Consider the following 19,617-nt stretch of genomic DNA (forward strand, 5'->3'; position numbering starts at 1 on the left):
CGGACTTTGCACGAACGACTCTCGTATTTCGGCAATTAAGAAGAATTAAAATTAAATTAAAGGGATGATAGAAATATAAAAATAAAAGAGCTAAGAGAGAGAGAGAGAGAGAGAGAGTTTTCATACTAGTACTCTTTTCTGCGGTAAAAAAGTGATTGCTCACTGCCTTTCTTTTACTAATTAGCAATTAATAATAATAATAATAAAAATAAATGAAGTTTGAAAACTAAAATACATTCTGTCAAAAAATATCGGGAATTGTTTATTTATAAAGTGCGCGTTACACATATGTCTACATTTTTTTTTTTGCTAGAATGTTGGAACAACTGTCCCTTATAGTGTCTCAGAGTTTGAGCCTGATCTGTTAATTAACTCGTTTTAGGCATTCAATTATATCACTGAAGCAGCAGGCGTGCTCTGCGATTTTCACTATGCATAAAAATATCGAACAAAGAATTTGTCTTAAATTTTGTGTCTTGAACGAGATTTCGTGCGCCGAATCATTGTAATTGTTGCAGAAAGCCTATGGCGAGTGTGCTTTATCAAAAACACGGGTCTACGAGTGATATAAGGCATTTGCAGAGGGAGAAGAAGTCGACAAAGTCAAGGAAATGGTGCTGAAAAACCATCATTTAAGTTTGATGGAGGTAGCTCGTGACCTTAGCGTGTCTCACGAATCAATTCGCAATATTTTACTATATCAAGAGAGTTGAATTTCTTTCAAAAAATTCATCGGAAGGAGGTGGCTAAAGATATGCTGGAGCAAGTGAATTCGGGCCCAACGTTTATCCAGCGCATCATAACAGGTGACGAGACGTGGGTATGAGTTTGACAAGCAAATTAGTCAACAGGCAGCTGAATGGCTGAATAGCGCTATGCACATGAGCCGAAACCCAAAAAACCACGTCAAAGTTGGTCAAAAGTGAAAGTCTGCTACTCGTTTTCTTTGATTATCCTGGTGTTGTGCACTCGCAATTCGTTCCAAATGGTTCTACGGTAAATAAAGAATATTATTTGGAAGTTATACGACGTTTGAGAGAAAATGTGGGTAGGAAACGGTCCATTTTGTGGAAAGAAAACTCATGGATCTTGCACCACGTCAAATCACCGTACTCATCGATCTATCACCGTATTCACCGGATTTAGCTCTCTGTGACTTTTTCCTTTCCCCAAAACTTAAATAGCCACGCCGCGGGCGCTACTTTGCATCGATACAGGCCATTAAGGAGAATTCGCTGAAGGAGCTGAAGAAGATCTCTTCAAACGCGTTTAAAAGGATGATGACTGGACTAATCGTTGGCATATGAGTATTGCTTCGACAGGAGCCTATTTTGAAGGCGACAAAATAAATTTTGATGATTAAGGGGACAGATACCTGTAAAATTTGGAAAAAATGTTTTTTTTTTCATAAAATGTTAATATAATCCTTTAAGAATATGTCAAAAAAATTTTTGGAACATTCATTTAAGTATTTCTTATATTATAGATCGTCAACCGTGACGACTCTATTCTTTGCGTTCGAGCGCTGGGAGAGGCATTTTCATGTATTCAAACTTCAAATGCGTTTTTCTCAAAACTGAAATTTTGAACACATCTTTTCTATGATATTACTTTTTAAGTGAATTTACAAGTTTTCGAAAATTTTTCGAAAAAGCAATTTTTTCGAAGCAAAAATAGTAGGAAAATTCGCCCTAAAATTCATTTTTTTTAAGCATTTTATTCCGCGAATTTTTTTTTCCATTTTTTTTTAATTCATATAGAAATTATGACATTAATAAATAAAAAAAATTTTGGTTTTTTGTATTCAGATGCTACAATGCCCGCCGATTGAGAAGCCTCGCTGCGACCTTCCTGGAAGAATTGATTTAAATGATTAAAATAAAAAAAAAAATTATATTATTTTAATGTATAAATAAACTGTATGCCAATTTTGAAAAAAAAGTATTGACTTCTTCATTTAAATAATTTTAATGAAAATCAGTGAAAATATGGCCGTTTTCAGGTATCTGTCCCCTTAAACAATTATTTTGCGTTTTATTGAACAATTCCCGGTACTTTTTTGACAGAATGTATATTTTTGGAATTTTCTCTTCACATTTTCTAGCTTCGCTTCGGTGATTTTATATTTTTTTTTTTTCATAGAGAAACATTTTAAGTGTATACATTTTTATGTTTTATTTATTTTTTGAATTAATTCAATTCTTATATGCACTTTTTTGCGATTAACAATAATTCTTTAAAAGTTTTTAATACTGCAAGGAAAAAAATCCAATTGCAATATGCGCTAATAATAATTTTTCCTAATAATAATTTTTGTTTTTCCAATGTAAGTCGGGACATGCAATACGTACAAATATAAAAACTAAATGGTGCAAACATTTTCTATACAAACTATGCAATATTCAGTTACGTTTAACGGGTGTGTATGAAAAATTCGAATGCCACTCTTCAACAATACTTAGAGGTACTAAAATGAGCTGAATGATTTACATAAACCACGTTGAGCACTTTTCATTCAACATTTAATATCGTTTGCAAAAACAACAAATATCGTACATCGATTTTTAAATATCTTGTTTTACAAAAAAATATGTACATATGAATTATAATAGTAAATGATATTTAGATACATAGACGTCTATGTACTTGTAATTAAAGCATTTGCACTTTTACATTGCAATAAATATGTATGCATATACATACACATACACATATATAGGTGTAAATTTTAATTTTTGTTTGTGCCAAAATAAATACACCAAAAATGCACACGAATATATGGACTACATTGCAATATGACAATATTTTTTTTTGTACATAAAAACAACAAATACACAAATATATCAATACACACACATAGTAAATTGCATCTTTGCTCGTATTTTCCTTTTTAAGCCTACACTAAAAATACAATACAGTTACGCTAGCCTAAAAATCAGTTGTATATGTTAGTATGTATATATTTATGTATGTATGTATATCTTAAAACTAAGATTTGTGATATTGGTGTGCTTCGTTACGGTTCTGAATTACCAGAGCTTGCTTAATTTTTAAATATAATAAATATTACATTTCACTTAGAAGTATTTTTACACACATACACCTGCATTCCTAGAGTCGTCAATTTATATACTAAATACATTTAACTGCTAATACGTATTGGCTCATACTCCTCACTTTGCTTATAAGTCATAACTCTGGATAAGCAGACATACATATGTATGTACGTATGTATTAGATTGTACATAAGTACATACATTTACTTATACAAATACTTAGTTGCAATGTATATATGTAAAGAATGTTGTAGAATATAGTATGCAGTTTTTATATTTTTTATAATCTAAGCAGGTTCGCGGAAATAAATGGAGTGCTGTGAGGGCCAGCTACAAGCCACCGGACGGGTCACAGGTTGCGGATAGTGAACGGCCTTTAGATGTACAAGGAGAGGTTAGTTGTGAATAAGTAGTTAGGGGTAGTCAGAATTTTCAAAAAATTCGATTGTTTTTTTTGCATTTTCTTAAAGTATAAAAGTGAATCCGACAAATACTTTTCGAGTTATTTCGAATTAACAAAGGGTGCTCGGGTGCTCCGGAGCGTTCGAGAGCAAGTAGCCGGATGCTGCACGTATGAAAGTGGCAGATAAGCGCGCTAACGATAACACTCGAGAAGGTAGAATGCTATCTAGGCAACAGCAAATCGATATTTTTGAAGCTGATATGACGGCTGAGGAACTATTATATGGCCCAGGAATAGATGACACAGTGTAAGTAATTAAAAAATTCGTATAACTCTACATACATAAATCGATAGCAAAACTTTAAATGCGTTTTTCTCAAAACTATGTTTTTTGAACTGGTGATCACTGTAACTTAAAAACCGCTTGGTAGATTTCAATACAATTTATACTGCTTTTCAAAACCATAAAAAACTATGCTTGATCGCAGGATTTGCTTTTTCAAAAATTTCGATTTTTTTTTTAACAATTAATTGTCGGTTTTTTTTCTCGAAAATCTGAAAAATATTTACTGATGCCGCCATATTGATAATTTTGAAAAAAAGCTTTGATCAGGCACAAGATTATCTATTAATAAAACAAATTTCTCTTGTCCGATTGATTTTAGATGAATCTCCAAGGACTTGTGATGATCATCGCAAGAGATTTCTGGAGAAACGAGAAACAATTATAGATTTTTTTTTTTAATTTTCGAAAGTCAAGTCGAAACATAATGTATTAATATTACGTTTTTATTTTAGTAAAATAAAGTAATTGACTAGCAAAAAGAAATGATTGAAAATTATAATTTTTTCGGGCGCCTGACTACCCCTAACCCCTAAGTTACGCAAATAAGCACTCCCGGACAAGTAGCGTGTGACCAGCTAGGGTGTGGAAGGCCGCAGTGATGGACATTAGCACGGCTTGAGCACAAACACTCACATGAACCGTAACTGGCGCTGGCAAGGCGAGTTGATGCCGCCTTTAAATAAGCATCTTGTTCAAACTTTTCGTTTTTCAGGACTTTAAATTGGAGAGTCTGCCCAAGGACTATAAACCTAGGAATGTGCAACGGCAGCTGGTTGCATCAATAGTGGTGCAGGTATGAATGCAGATATGCATGATAAGTGGCGGCATCAAAGAACTGAGTGGCGCTTGGGTATCTCATGGAACGGCACTTGACAGCGAGGTAGAAGGCAAGAGGGCAAACTACTAAAGGATTTCAATTGGCGCGGGTCGATTTTGGCGCCCTGTGGCAGCCATTTTGTTTTGGTGACATCTGTCAAATCTTTTGTTTATTATTCAGTTGTTTTTAAATAATATGTATATATTTCTTCTAAATGAGCTTGGGGGCATTGGCCCTTCAATATCACTCTCATTCCATCTTTTTGTAAATCAAATTACTTATTGTCTAACGACAGGTGTAATATTTTATGGAAGAAATAAAAAAAAAAAAAAAAAAATTCAGTTGTTTATGCCAAATCATCACGATTGAACAGCACGTTCAAATGATACAACTTTATTATCAAAATGAGTGTTCATTAACGCAAACGTGGCGCGCATTGCACCCATTTTTCGGTAGACGTGGTGGCCCTTCCAATTTCTTATGGCCCATATTAACCATATGGACCTAGACGACATGTGGTTCCTGCAGGACGGCGCTACGTGCCACACAGCAAACGCCATTTTATTCCATTTCAACATCTACCCGCCCTTATTGAAAAACCCTTTACTTAACCAACTCCATAGCAGAATCACAAAAAGTATGACAGATAATAACAATGATACACGGCCTTCAGTATCCGGGATTAAGAGGGTGCTAAGAGTCCCCGGAGGTAAAACAAGCAAAAAATTAAATATCGGGACCTGGAATGTAAGAAGTTTATATGAAGCTGGAAAGCTAGCCAATATAATGCAAGAAATGAGAAGATTATACCACACCTCCAAATTTGGTTTAAGTTCACAGTGACATGCTTGATTAGAAACACAATAAAATCGATAGGAAATGCAAAGTTCGAAAGGCTTTTTACCGCAACTCATATAAACGTTTGGAAAAAAACCAATGCTAACACTCAGACTTTTTTCATATTTTTCCAATCTCTTAAAAAGAAGGAACTGTGAGTCAGGTTTATCGTGTCTATGAAATGAAGGAGCTCGGGGAGTATCAAAAAAATACTTAACAGCATCAACAATCACAGCGCGATATGACCCAATGAGTTGTGGAAAAAATTGTGGCTAAGATCAAAATAATATTTTTATGCAATCGCGAACATCCCGCATGGATACGCCGACCAAGAAGCAGAAGAAGAATATTACATAACTATACCTGGTATGGTAAACTTATGACTAGCTTTTAGCCAGCCGCTTTCAAAGCTAATGGTACTCATTTACATATTCTAAAATTTGCTCATTTGATGCGCGAAAACCAATAAAAGGAACTTCTATTAATTCTGAACACTCCGTCAATACGTCCTTTTTGAATTCTCATTGCGGACTCTACTCAATGACGCTTTACAATAACTGCCACCAACCAGTATGCGGACAGTATTTCCCATATCCTACTTATCCCACCATAATTTTCACAATTGCTGTCGTGCCGCTCATATCAGATGCGATTTCCGATTCGCATGCTCGATAGCCGCCAATAGCTCGTGTTTCTGTCGCACATAGAGTCGGCCCTTGCGCCAGGGGTTCTGCAGCTGTAGTGGTTTGAAATCGTCACGTAAGCAGCGTTCTCGCGCGCCGATCACTGCTACTAAGCAGAAGTTATCCAGCATGTCTGCTGTGTAGATGGGTCCGTTGCTGCCTTTTAACACTGCAGCCATATTCAGCTGCTTCACCACCAAATTGATAACTTCGCGCGCTGTTGTTTTTGGCGTTACGTGCAACTTGAGGCTGGTGCCGCTTGCTAGCCCAGTATTATATGCGGTGTAAACTTGTATGATACCCGAGCTGGGCGCGGGAGCGGCGACACTGGTTGCCTGTTCGGAGGTATGACTGGAACCGCTTGCCGTGTCCTCTTCGCTACTCTGGCGCGAGAGACTTTTTATCGAAGCAGTTTTTGCTGTTGTTGCTGATGTCGCGCTAGTGGCGGCCTCTTCGCTGCTAATGGACTTGGTGTCGCTTGGCAGCGCTACAACTTTTGACTTCAAGTAAAGACCGCCATCACGTAGATTTGCGCTGGAGGCTGCCTTCACTTTATTGCCTATACATTGTTCGGCTACCGCTTTACTGCTGATCTTGGACGCTCTGATGTCGTAGTCAGAGCTGGAGGAATTCTTCAATGATAGATTGGAGCCGGTGGGCAAGTATGGTGCTGAACTGGACGAGTGCGTAGTGGTGGTTAACGACGTTGGTGTTGTTACATGTTGCGCTATGTTGGAACTGGTGCGTTTGCGATGTGTAGCCGTGGATTGTGTGTGCTTTCCCCCATCTAGGCTACCAAGTGTTAACATATCGTCGGAGCGCGAAGGTGGTATGGCAAATATTTGTCCCAGTTCGTTGCTACTACCGAGTACTGATCCAGCGCCAGAATAGTAACTGCGCGTTGTATACTGCGAGGATGCCATTGAGTCACCGCTATTTTTGCGCAGAGAAATGTCCGAGCTGGTGTAGCCGCCTATGCCGACTTGTAGTAGCTGCTGTGCGCCAGTGGAACTGCCCATTTGACGCGAGTCGCTGCTGCTGTGTGACTTGGTGCTGGACTGTTGGGGTGACATGGTTCTTGCGTTCGAGGTAGGCGTGACTGCATTTCGTCCCAGATTTTGTTCGGACTTTGAATGCTCAGCTGCCAAGCAGTTATTGCTGGCACCTTGGGAATTAGCGCCAGGCCCCGGCCAGCTACCGCGTCCTGAGCTCTTTGTATATTTGGCATCACGAGCTGGTAATTGCAGCAATTGTTTATCCACAATACGTTTCTCGTTGTCGTTCGCATTACTGTTGCCATAGGTGAGAATTTCTTTCATGATTTCCGATGACTGTGTGTTTTTGTCGCGCGCAAACGCAATCACATCCATTAGCCAGCGTACGCTCTTCCACACTGAGTTCAAGTTGGCTGATAGTTCATGCAGTTTGGCCAAGCGTTCCTTGGCTGTTTGCAGCTCACTTGTGGAAAATGCCTCGCGTTGCGAGTGCGTGGCCAATGCGGTATCTAATTCCAATATGCAGGAGAGACGTGCGTACTTTTGTATGATGCCAGGCTGGTAGGTGCGCAGATGAATCATTTCGAACGCCTGTATACTGAGGCTGGCGAGATCATCGCGTTGCAGAAGCAGCTCTGACTGGCCGGGCACAGCACAGGTCAGCTCGACCGCTGGACATATAATAAGAAAGCTTATATCTTTGCTATGCTCAATAACTTCGATGTCGTAGAGTCGATGCGTTTTAGCATCCTCAGGCTTGATGTTCATGTATGTGAATAGCTTTTGCGCTGCGTTTGTAAGGTCATAGAGAAACAGTCGTTGACCTTCGGTGGCCTCTTCTGGGTTTGTGTTGAATTCGAGAGCCATATTTAGTGGACTATTGCTGCGGCTGCCGCCATTTGGGGCGTTATTACGTTTCAGGATCTGCCACTCATCGGCAGTGATGTGGCTGTTGTCGCGCACTTTGCAATGCGGCAGCACATTCGGTGTCTTCACAGGGACAACAACCTGTATCTGATCCATGGAACATTGCATCTTCAGGTAACCCAAATATAAACCTGGACTCAAGCGTTGCGTTGACGCTTGATGGTAGTGTATCTGTTCACTAATGGAGGAAATAAGCATTTCATTGATGTTGTAGTCCTCCAGCAACGCGACAATCTTCTTTTGCAACTTATTTAATGGTAACCAACGGGAGTTGAGTATGGAGACGGTTTTCTGGCTTTTCACAGCCTGTATGCAGGTGAGCACAACAGTTCCATGTGAATCGCGTAGTGGTTTGTAGAATAGCTGACCCAAGTCATTGAGACCTAGCGTTGATTGCATTTGACACACGGCCGATAGGAGTTTGGTACGAAAATGAACGGCAGACGTTAAATTTCGCTCCATGTCCGTGCGCAGAGACTTTACATCATCCCAAGTGCAGGCCACCTATGAAATGAGGTATACATTTATTATGTGCTTATAAGAAAAGGCCAGCTCCCCACGTACCTTCATGAGCCAGTGATAATCACTGTGCAAACTGCTGGGATAGGTCTCATCGATCTCTATGACGGGCAAGAAGTCCTCGCTACTGACCAGCACCTTGTCGTCACAATAAACTATGCTCGCCAAGTAGATGCCACTGCAAATAAGAAAGATACAAAAATACAAAATTAGTTGAAACACATTACATTAAGTCGGGATAGCTCTTTAAGTAGGTGTGAATGTTTTAAAATATTAATTTAAAATATCGAACAAAATATCGATCGAATGAAATTCAAGGGTGTGCGTGTCAATTATATATAAACCCGCAACTTTCTCTAACAAACCCTGACCAAACCAATAAATGTTAAATGTTGATTGATGAAAAATTGGTATAGCAGCTTTTGAAGGATGCCGAAAAATTTTTTGCATTCCTACAGTTTCTCATTGCAATTCCGCAAAATCGATTAGAGATGTTGACTTTCTCTATGTGTTATGCTATGATGTAAAGGGTCTTTCAAGAGACGCATCTAGATGTTGTTTTAAAAAAGATTTAAAATTCCCATTATATCGGGAGTTAAACAGGGAGAGGCTTTATGAACATTGATATTCAATCTGGTTCTGCACGCAGCAATTACCGAACTAAATCCAAATGGGGCTTTATACAACAAGCCATTCCAGCTTTGTACATATGCAGATGATATACATACTTATCATGGCGAAAAGCGGGAGTGAATTAGAGAGTGCGTTTAAAAACTGGAAAAAGTACGAACTACCGAGCTAAGAATTAATACAGAAAAAACGAAGTTTATGGTCCGGTCCAGCTCCGGTTTAAGAAATGATCACCTACTGATCGGAGACTATGCATTCAAGAATGTGCAAGAATTTACCTTGGGTATCAAAATATCAGCCAATAAGGATATGTCGTTGACAAAAAATGACAGAGTCTTAGCAGCAAATGAATTTTATTGTTCTAATTGAAACTGCTTAAGTCAAAGTTATTATCTCGCGACCAAAAGTTAAGGATATACAAAACCTTGAACCGCCCTGTTCTTACCTATACTTGCGAACTATGGACTCTAAAAACCACTGACATTAATCAGCTAATGGTCTTCGAAAGAAAAATGTTACGAACAATTTATGGATCCTCCAGCCTAGATCCGTTTTCTCTCCTCCACTACATCAACAGCACTTGATGGCTGTAGAATGTTTTCTCTTCTCAAAAATTTTTCTTTGCACAGGTAAGTAGTCCACATTATGGTATCAAAACAGCACGCAAGTACTACGAGTACTTGAAGTGTGCCTGTGGTACTCTTGCCATTTTACCTACCTACCTACCTAAGGACCATTATATAACCATATAATCATAAGCTGGAACATTTAGCAAAACACGAAACTGTGATTAGATTTATAAAATCGCAGAGTATAAGACGGCTTGGACACGTGTTTAAAATGCCCAAGGACTCCCAACAACTCAAAAGGCAGTTGAATTACGCCCTGTTGGAGGCCGAAGAAGAGGACGCCCCAGAAAGAAATGGCTCGAAGACGTCGAAGATGACCTTGCAAAGGAAGGAAGTACCCTATAATCAAAAAGTACCGGGAATGTTTAATTTAAACGTATCGCGCACATGGGAACCGACCCATATTTCTTTATGTTGGTAGGACTGTAAGACACACATCTGTCACTTTTTAGCGCATTCGGATCATTAGTGTCTGCCTGGTCGGCCGGAAATGTGGGAAACAATTCTTGGATTTTGTATGATGATAATGCGCCATCGCACCGATCCCAAATTGTGCTGGATTAATTGACCAAACACCAAGTAAATACCATCGTGAAAGCCTCGTATTCACCTGATATGGACTTCTTTTTGTTTCCCAAGTTGAAGTTACCACTTCGTGAAAGAAGATTTCAGTTGATAGAGGAGATCAAAGAGAATGCGACGAAGGAGCTGAAGCCCATCCCTTCGTCGGCCTACCAGGGGTGCATGGAGGACTGAGTTAAACGTTGGCACATGTATGTTGCTTTAGATGGGTCATATTTTGAAGGGGATACAATAAATTTGCCTGAAATTTAACACTGTTTTGTTTTATTTAAACATTCCCGGTGCTTTCTGGTCATAGGGTAGCTTTAGATAGAGACGGGTGGCGAAAGATTGGGAATGAAGCAATGGTTCACCAAGAACTATGATGATAAGACGAAGAAGAAGAAAAATTTAGACTATTTCACTATTTTTATTTAAAATACGGCTCTTAACAATTGCAGTAGAAACTCGCGTCTTGCACATCATGACAACCGGGCTCGGTGCAAGTTTCGATTTTGTTGCATGTACTGAGGTTTTTTTCGATACAAGTTAAAACAGTTTTATACTGATAGCAATCAAAGTTTATTTGTTTTTATTATATTAATTAAGTGCACTTTGAACCGATAAGTTTCATTTGAAATGAAAGAAATTTTCGATTTTGGTTTGTTTTGTAGACACTCGCTTGTTCAGTACCACACAGTTTCTGAGCGTCATAACGTCGTTTATTTTAGCATTGTTTTGCTCTCCCCAATCTAAACATATATCGAATGCTGATATTGCCTTCTGCAATGCAAATTTATTCGTATTTAGCATCATGTCGTTGGTTTATTCACCGACTGTTTCGTCGTCTTCAGTACAGTATTCTTCATTTAAAGCTGTGGGTTCCGGTTGAGGTTCAACAACCCATTGCTCGATTTCATATAGGGAGACTTACTGCAATGGTTCTACTTCCCGAAGCAAACTTGCAATGAATTGAATATTGGATACAGCATCAGCTATCAGTACTCGTAACTCCGAAAGAGGAATGATATCGTCACAATCCCAGTCAGACGCAATTTTCAAATAGTTTTTGAAACGAAGACTGAATTGAAGTTGCGGTAAAAGCATCCCATGCACTAGCTAAAAAGCATATTACATTTTTCAGGTCGATACTTCGCAGTGGCTCATCGATAGTTGCTGCACAAGCAACAATGTGACTTCAGAGGGATTATTTGTAGGCCAGTTTAGTAAACTTTATAACGTTTTAATCCGTGGTTATTGTTGTTTTTTAGTAATGCATTAGTAATGTTTTTAGGTAATGCATTAATGGAAATTCCCGCAGATGCTTTACATTTCAATTCAACCGGGCTATTCGGGTCATGTTCTTCGATTTCGATGAAACTTAAATATGTTGCTCTCTGGTCAAAATAATGAGATACGTATTTTTTTGTTCGCCCGAAAAAAATTTTTTTCAAGAGTTATCGGCAATTTTGTTGTTCGGCTCAAACTCGATTTTTTTTAATTGTATAAGAAAAATTTTTTTTTAAACGCCCATAACTTAGTCAAATATGAACCGATTTTAATAATTCTGGGTTCAAAATGATCGTAATTACTTACACGAGCGACTTCATGTAGAAACAATTGCAAAAAAGTAGTTGAAAATTTTTTATTTAGCATGGAAATGGAAAGAATCTATTGTATATAAGAAAATACTTTTTAATTACTCATACTTAGTCAAAAATAAGCCGATTTTAATAATTCTGGGTTCAAAATGATCGTAATTACTTACACGAGCAACTTCATGTAGAAACAATTGCAAAAAAGTAGTTGAAAATTTTTTATTTAGCAAAAAAGAAAAAAAATTGAAATTTTTTCGAAATTCTATATTTCAAAAAGTGTATTTGTTTTTTTTTTATAACTTTTTCCAAATCAAGAGGACACCTTAAACTTCAATTAAGCTGAATGTCCAGTAGTTAAAATGAGTTTTTTTTGAGTAATGAATTTTTGAGTAAAAAACCTGTTTCGCACTTTTTGTTTTTTGCAAAATAAAAAATTTTCAACTAATTTTTTGCAACTGTTTCTACATGAAATCGCTTGTGTAAGTAGGGAGAATCATTTTGAACCCAAAATTATTAAAATCGGTTCATTTTTGACTAAGTTATGGGCGTTTAAAAAAATTTTTTTCTTATATAATTAAAAAAAATCGAGTTTGAGCCGAAAAATAAAATTGCCGATAACTCTTGAAAAAATTTTTTTCGGGCAACCAAAAAAAATACGTGTTTCATTATTTTGACCAGAGAGCAACATATTTAAGTTTCATCGAAATCGAAGAACATGACCCGAATAGCCCGGTTGAATTGAAATGGAAAGCATCAGTTGCGGTAAGAGCATCCCATGCACTAGCTAAAAAGCATATTACATTTTTCAGGTCGATACTTCGCAGTGGCTCATCGATAGTTGCTGCACGAGCAACAATGTAACTTCAGAGGGATTATTTGTAGGCCAGTTTAGTAAACTTTATAACGTTTTAATCCGTGGTTATTGTTGTTTTTTAGTAATGCATTAGTAATGTTTTTAGGTAATGCATTAATGGAAATTCCCGCAGATGCTTTACATTTCAATTCAACCGGGCTATTCGGGTCATGTTCTTCGATTTCGATGAAACTTAAATATGTTGCTCTCTGGTCAAAATAATGAGATACGTATTTTTTTGTTCGCCCGAAAAAAATTTTTTTCAAGAGTTATCGGCAATTTTGTTGTTCGGCTCAAACTCGATTTTTTTTAATTGTATAAGAAAAATTTTTTTTTAAACGCCCATAACTTAGTCAAATATGAACCGATTTTAATAATTCTGGGTTCAAAATGATCGTAATTACTTACACGAGCGACTTCATGTAGAAACAATTGCAAAAAAGTAGTTGAAAATTTTTTATTTAGCATGGAAATGGAAAGAATCTATTGTATATAAGAAAATACTTTTTAATTACTCATACTTAGTCAAAAATAAGCCGATTTTAATAATTCTGGGTTCAAAATGATCGTAATTACTTACACGAGCAACTTCATGTAGAAACAATTGCAAAAAAGTAGTTGAAAATTTTTTATTTAGCAAAAAAGAAAAAAAATTGAAATTTTTTCGAAATTCTATATTTCAAAAAGTGTATTTGTTTTTTTTTTATAACTTTTTCCAAATCAAGAGGACACCTTAAACTTCAATTAAGCTGAATGTCCAGTAGTTAAAATGAGTTTTTTTTGAGTAATGAATTTTTGAGTAAAAAACCTGTTTCGCACTTTTTGTTTTTTGCAAAATAAAAAATTTTCAACTAATTTTTTGCAACTGTTTCTACATGAAATCGCTTGTGTAAGTAGGGAGAATCATTTTGAACCCAAAATTATTAAAATCGGTTCATTTTTGACTAAGTTATGGGCGTTTAAAAAAATTTTTTTCTTATATAATTAAAAAAAATCGAGTTTGAGCCGAAAAATAAAATTGCCGATAACTCTTGAAAAAATTTTTTTCGGGCAACCAAAAAAAATACGTGTTTCATTATTTTGACCAGAGAGCAACATATTTAAGTTTCATCGAAATCGAAGAACATGACCCGAATAGCCCGGTTGAATTGAAATGGAAAGCATCAGTTGCGGTAAGAGCATCCCATGCACTAGCTAAAAAGCATATTACATTTTTCAGGTCGATACTTCGCAGTGGCTCATCGATAGTTGCTGCACGAGCAACAATGTGACTTCAGAGGGATTATTTGTAGGCCAGTTTAGTAAACTTTATAACGTTTTAATCCGTGGTTATTGTTGTTTTTTAGTAATGCATTAGTAATGTTTTTAGGTAATGCATTAATGGAAATTCCCACATTGTAAGCAGCGTAAATTTTCTCTTTGCCATTATACGGCCAAAAGTTAATGCCAAACTGCCATTTCGCCAGTTTCCTTCATCTAAATTTATTAAGCTGATTCAATTCAAAACCAGAATGACATCGGTAATTTTCCAAGCTTTATTCTCAAAAATACAAAGTAAAAAGAGCAAAAGAGAAAGACAAAACAAAGAATGTTTCAAGTATCGAAGTAAGAATTTTCTAATGTACGCAATGAATAAGAAAATGGTATCGCAAGTAGTGAAGTGTGCAAGAAGCGAGTTTCCCAATCTATATATATAAATGTGAAAATCTGTCCCTATGTTCGCTTATAACTCGAGAATGGCTGAACGGATTTATCTTATCTTGGTCTTGAATTATTCGTGGAGGTCTAGGGAAGGTTTTAAAGGTGAGAAAAATTCGAATAATTGCCGGGAAAATGGTCAAAACGTGGACCCGGGTAACCTTCGGATGTGTATATACAATATGGGTATCAAATGAAAGCTGTTGGTGAATGCTTTAGTTCAGAGTATTTTTCATGCCGCTCCGTGACTAGGGTCTCGAGATAGAGACCAAAACGTGGACCCTAGAATGTGTTTGTACAATATGAATGTCAAATTGAAGCTGTTGGTAAATGCTTTAGTACAGAGTATTTTTCATGCCGCTCCGAGACTGGGGTCTCGAGATATAGGTCAAAACGTGGGCCCGGGTAACCTTCGGATGTGTATATACAATATGGGTATCAAATGGAAGCTGTTGGTGAATGCTTTAGTTCAGAGTATTTTTCATGCCGCTCCGTGACTAGGGTCCCGAGATAGAGACCAACACGTGGACCCTAGAATGTGTTTGTACAATATGGATATCAAATGGAAGCTGTTGGTGAATGCTTTAGTACAGAGTATTTCTCATGCCGCTCCGTGACTGGGGTCTCGAGATATAGGTCAAAATGTGGGCCCGGGTAACCTTCGGATGTGTATATACAATATGGGTATCAAATGAAAGCTGTTGGTGAATGCTTTAGTTCAGAGTATTTTTCATGCGGCTCCGTGACTAGGGTCCCGAGATAGAGACCAACACGTGGACCCTAGAATGTGTTTGTACAATATGGGTATCAAATGGAAGCTGTTGGTGAATGCTTTAGTTCAGAGTATTTTTCATGCCGCTCCGTGACTAGGGTCCCGAGAAATGGGGTCAAATGGGTCAAATGAAAGCTGTCGATAAGTGCTTTAATGTGGGGTAATTTTCATACCTATTGATGACTAGGGTCTCGAAATATATGCCAAAACGTGGACCCACCATGTCTTTGCCCAGCGAAGCGGGCCGGGTTTGCTAGTAGTCAATAAATGAATGTCTAATTGTACAGGAAGTCGAGATATCGATGTTGAAGGTTGTTCAGTAAAACTTTGCGCTACAACAATAATATTCTCGACAGAATGTCCAGTTTTTGGTCTACCAGTTCTTTTTCCTTATCCTCGATAGAACCGATTTCTTGAAATTTGTTCACTAACCTTTGAATTGTCTACTCATTCGGACGACTATTTAAACCAAAAAATTAAGAATTTCGCTATTGGATAGATCAACTATTTTCATAATAAGTTTCAATAATTTGAACGCGTTGTTCTGTCGTGTAAAATTGTACAACTGTCTATTTGACATTAAAAGCAAACAAAGGTACCGTCTAAGAATTATTCATTACTGACATCAAGTTGTCACTTTTGAAAGACCCTTTACGTATACAGATAAAAAAAGTTTTTAAAATTTATTTTGGAAATTATTGGAAAATTGTGCAACTGTCTGTTTGACAAATGTCAAGGATGACATAAAAATCAAAAAAAGGACCGTCTAGAAATTATTCGCTACTGATCTCTAGGCGTCTTTTTTGAAAGACCCTTTACTTATTTTTGTTCTTTTTTTCCTTGTTCACTCTTCTCGGGAGCTTAGGGTCTCGACAAGACTTGTCTTGCGTTGGCTTCGTTATTCTATTTGATTTCTGACAGGGTAGGTGACTAGCCTGCCGCTACCAGTCCTAAGTGGTCGAAATGCCCCCTTGTCGTTGCTTAGGAACAACGCTTTCTTACTGCTTGGAGCACCATCTGTGTGTCACATTTTTCTGGCAGAAGAATCGCACAGATGGTTGAGGACCTCGTTTCCGCCACTTGATGCAATGTGTAACTGTGTGCTTTTGTTTTTGCTTATTTTAGCAGCCACAATGCAAATAATGCGCTGATTATTGTGCGGGAGTAAGGATGGAAAGGAAAAGTTTTTGGGTTTGAGGTATGATTTTGTTTTTTAGGAACTGGGAAAGTATCGTGCTTTACGTGGGATTCGAACCCACAACCTCTGTGATGGCAAGCTAGTGCACTTACGTACTAAGACTAGACTTTACTTATACAAAGTTGAAAATTTTTGAAAAGTTTTGAAAATATTATTTTGGAAATTCTTTTTCTTATTATTATTTATTTTTTTATCAGAAGAGTACAAACATACATTCATACATATGTATTTGCCTTCATAATTTCCTAATGCATTGCTCTATTAATTAACAACAAAAATTTTTTTCCAATAAAACTTTTTGAACTAAAATTTTTTTTTATAAAATGTGACCTGGTCTATGTAAAGGTACCTTACGTGTGAAAAAATCATTTTTCACTTTTTTGCTGATTCGAATAGTGTGTGAAAGGCTCTTTAAAATGGTGAAAACCAGAAAGTCATAATTTGTTTAAAAGTTTGTTAAAAGTAAAAAAAAGAAAAGTACAAATACGAAAATACAAAAGCTAACATATTTTTTAAAACGATTTCTGCGATTTGCATTCACTTTTTCTTATTTATTTATATATAAAAAAATGTTTTCACTGCTTCTGTGATTTTATTGATACTGTGATCTATGCTGGAGAAAATAAGCCAAACCGGATTGAAAAATATTAATATTTAAAAAAGTTACAAGGGTTTTTAAAAGTTTAAACTTTAATTGCTGTTTTCTCGAAAACTTGTTTCCGCACGTAAGGTACCTTTTCGTAGACCAGGTCACAAATAATGTTTTAAAAATTTGTTTTGAAAACGGTTTGCAGAACTTTGGAGAATTGTTTTTATTACAAATGTTATAAAAGAGTTAAACTTAAACCAGTTTTTTGTTTTTGGTTTTTTGAACTTTTCAACAAAACTTTCTCAAATAGTTTTGAAAATTTTGTTTTGCACCAGTTTTTGTAAGCGTGTTTTTATTACAAAGGATCGCCATTAAATAGTTTTATTTTTATTTTTTGAAAATAAAAATATTGCCTGTAGAAAAAATAGTTTTATGTGCACTTACCGTCTTAGGTGCTTTTGGAATTTCGATGCCACCGAAAACAATTGCTTTATGGTAGTCTTCTTTTTCGGGTTGCGTCGCTGTGCTGCACCTACATCCAATGTCAATTCCGATACATCCGCCGGTCGTGCTAGGCGCACCGCCGTAAACAGATTATCCAAGACACGCTGTCGGCCAATATAACGATCTTCGCGATTATTGGAATCGCGCCAACCTACCGGGAAACAATACCCGTATTAAATAAATTAAGCAAATAAAATCAGAAACAAAAAGAAAACGAAAAAACAAAATCGAATATATCAGCTTACTCGATGGCACGACGCTGGCCGGCACTGACGTCTTATATGGACCCCAGCCTTTGACATTGCCACAGGCAGCGCGTATAAAATAGCGACGTCCTTGCGTCAATCCATTAATCTGACACTGTGCGCCCATATTGCCGTGAAAACTCGTCCAATCCACCAATTCGCGTTCGCCCACAATGTTGCTGAAGTCGGTACGCGTTGACCATTGTACTGTTGGTTCGTTGGTTGGTTATGCGGTTTGTTGTTATTGACATGGTGTGGGTATGCATCGATTTGGGGCCAGCAGTACAAGCAGAAGTATATAGAAAAAATAAACAAAATCAAGTAAACAAATGAATTGGATTGCAGTGCAATTTTTGTTGGAAACGCCAACGCCAACACAACTCATCCACATCAAATGGGTGGTACGTGATGCAGTTTCATTACTGTGTATTCACTTTTTTTTCCGTTTGTTTTCATCAATAAAAGAGTATTTCATTTTTTCGCTTACCTTTGAATTTGGTGCCAATTGCACCTTCGAACGGTTCGAGTATCTGCAGTGCAATTGAGTTTTCCCCCGTCACATCCACGGTCACCGAAGCAGGTGCATCCGGTGGACGCGTCTGATCCCAACCGAGCAATAGGCGACGTAACCCCTTCACACGTCGCTCCCATATGCCTATTTGCTTTTCGATTTCGTTGCCAGTGCAGCCAGTCACGGAGGAGCCTGTGTTGCCTGTCGATAGCAAACAAATAAACGAACAAATGAATGAATGATTCAATGAAAAATATGTAGATGCCCAATTGAATGGCGTAGAACATGGTAAAGTGAGTGGATGGAACAAATTTGAAAAGTGGGGGGGAGATTAGGTTGGCTACTGGGCTAGATGTGCTCGAGAATTTACATTATACTCTCCGATGTTTGATTGTTTGGTGGCTTTCTGCCCTCCGCGTGCCATGACTATTGAGTGTCACAGATGAATGCATTCCTCATCAATTCTGGTTAGAAATCGCACGCTGCAAATGTTCTTCTACTCAGTTGCCGGATATGCACTCATATTTCAATTATGTATTCGATTATTTTATGCTTGGTATGATTGCCTTAAAAAATTGTTTGAGTGGTGTGAAAATTTTGGGGGTCTGGTGACTTCAGTCAAGAACATGACTTTATGTACATACATACAAGTAAATGCAGTTAGAGATTACATCAATAAATTATATTACAAAATAGTAAGACTCTGGAAAATGTAGAACTCAATTTGATTACAGGTAGTTCTAAATCGACAAATTTTTTAAATTAATTCTTCTTTTCTCTTTCCAAATATGAATATATGGCTCAGCGGTAGAAGGGAGAGTGGATTCCAAAAATTGGATAAATTGTATTAAGCTAAAAGGACACTATGCTGAAAAGGGGAACCCTTCTTTTGGCGGAAGAGAATGTTCGTTACTTTAATTTTATTGGGGTTTTGATACAACAATGAACAAAATAAAGTATTTGCTGCTTTTGAAACTATTATTATGAGCTTTTCCTGTACTTATTAGGATTTGTATGACAAATTTCTTGATTTTCCAGCGTATGAAATAGCTGCATGCTCGTATTGACGCCTAAATCAAGAAAAAAAATCTTACCAATAATAATACTTGATATGGACGGTCGCGTTGAGAATGTGGGTTGACAGAGGCCGCCATCCGATGTGCCGCTTAAATCCTGTATTCGAGACTCAGCATCCTTAAGTAAACCATTCAGTTTGTTACCGATTGTATCTGTGGAAACTGCAAAG

General features: G+C 37.2%; 1 protein-coding gene across 1 annotated transcript in view; it reads right to left on the minus strand.

Moving 5' to 3' along the window:
- Positions 1-2,215: 2,215 nt before the first annotated feature.
- Positions 2,216-19,617, minus strand: part of LOC129236272 (uncharacterized) — a 37,849-nt gene continuing 20,447 nt past the window's right edge. Inside the window, exons 5-10 of the mRNA XM_054870561.1 lie at positions 19,466-19,609; positions 18,348-18,572; positions 17,861-18,067; positions 17,556-17,766; positions 8,629-8,761; positions 2,216-8,568 (exon numbers count right to left, since the gene is read on the minus strand). Coding sequence (XP_054726536.1) covers positions 6,097-8,568; positions 8,629-8,761; positions 17,556-17,766; positions 17,861-18,067; positions 18,348-18,572; positions 19,466-19,609 — 3,392 coding nt within the window. The 3' untranslated portion in view covers positions 2,216-6,096. The remainder of the gene's footprint in view (positions 8,569-8,628; positions 8,762-17,555; positions 17,767-17,860; positions 18,068-18,347; positions 18,573-19,465; positions 19,610-19,617) is intronic.

Source organism: Anastrepha obliqua, chromosome 1 (genome assembly GCF_027943255.1).
Source record: "Anastrepha obliqua isolate idAnaObli1 chromosome 1, idAnaObli1_1.0, whole genome shotgun sequence".
In the NCBI taxonomy this organism is placed as follows: domain Eukaryota; kingdom Metazoa; phylum Arthropoda; class Insecta; order Diptera; family Tephritidae; genus Anastrepha; species Anastrepha obliqua.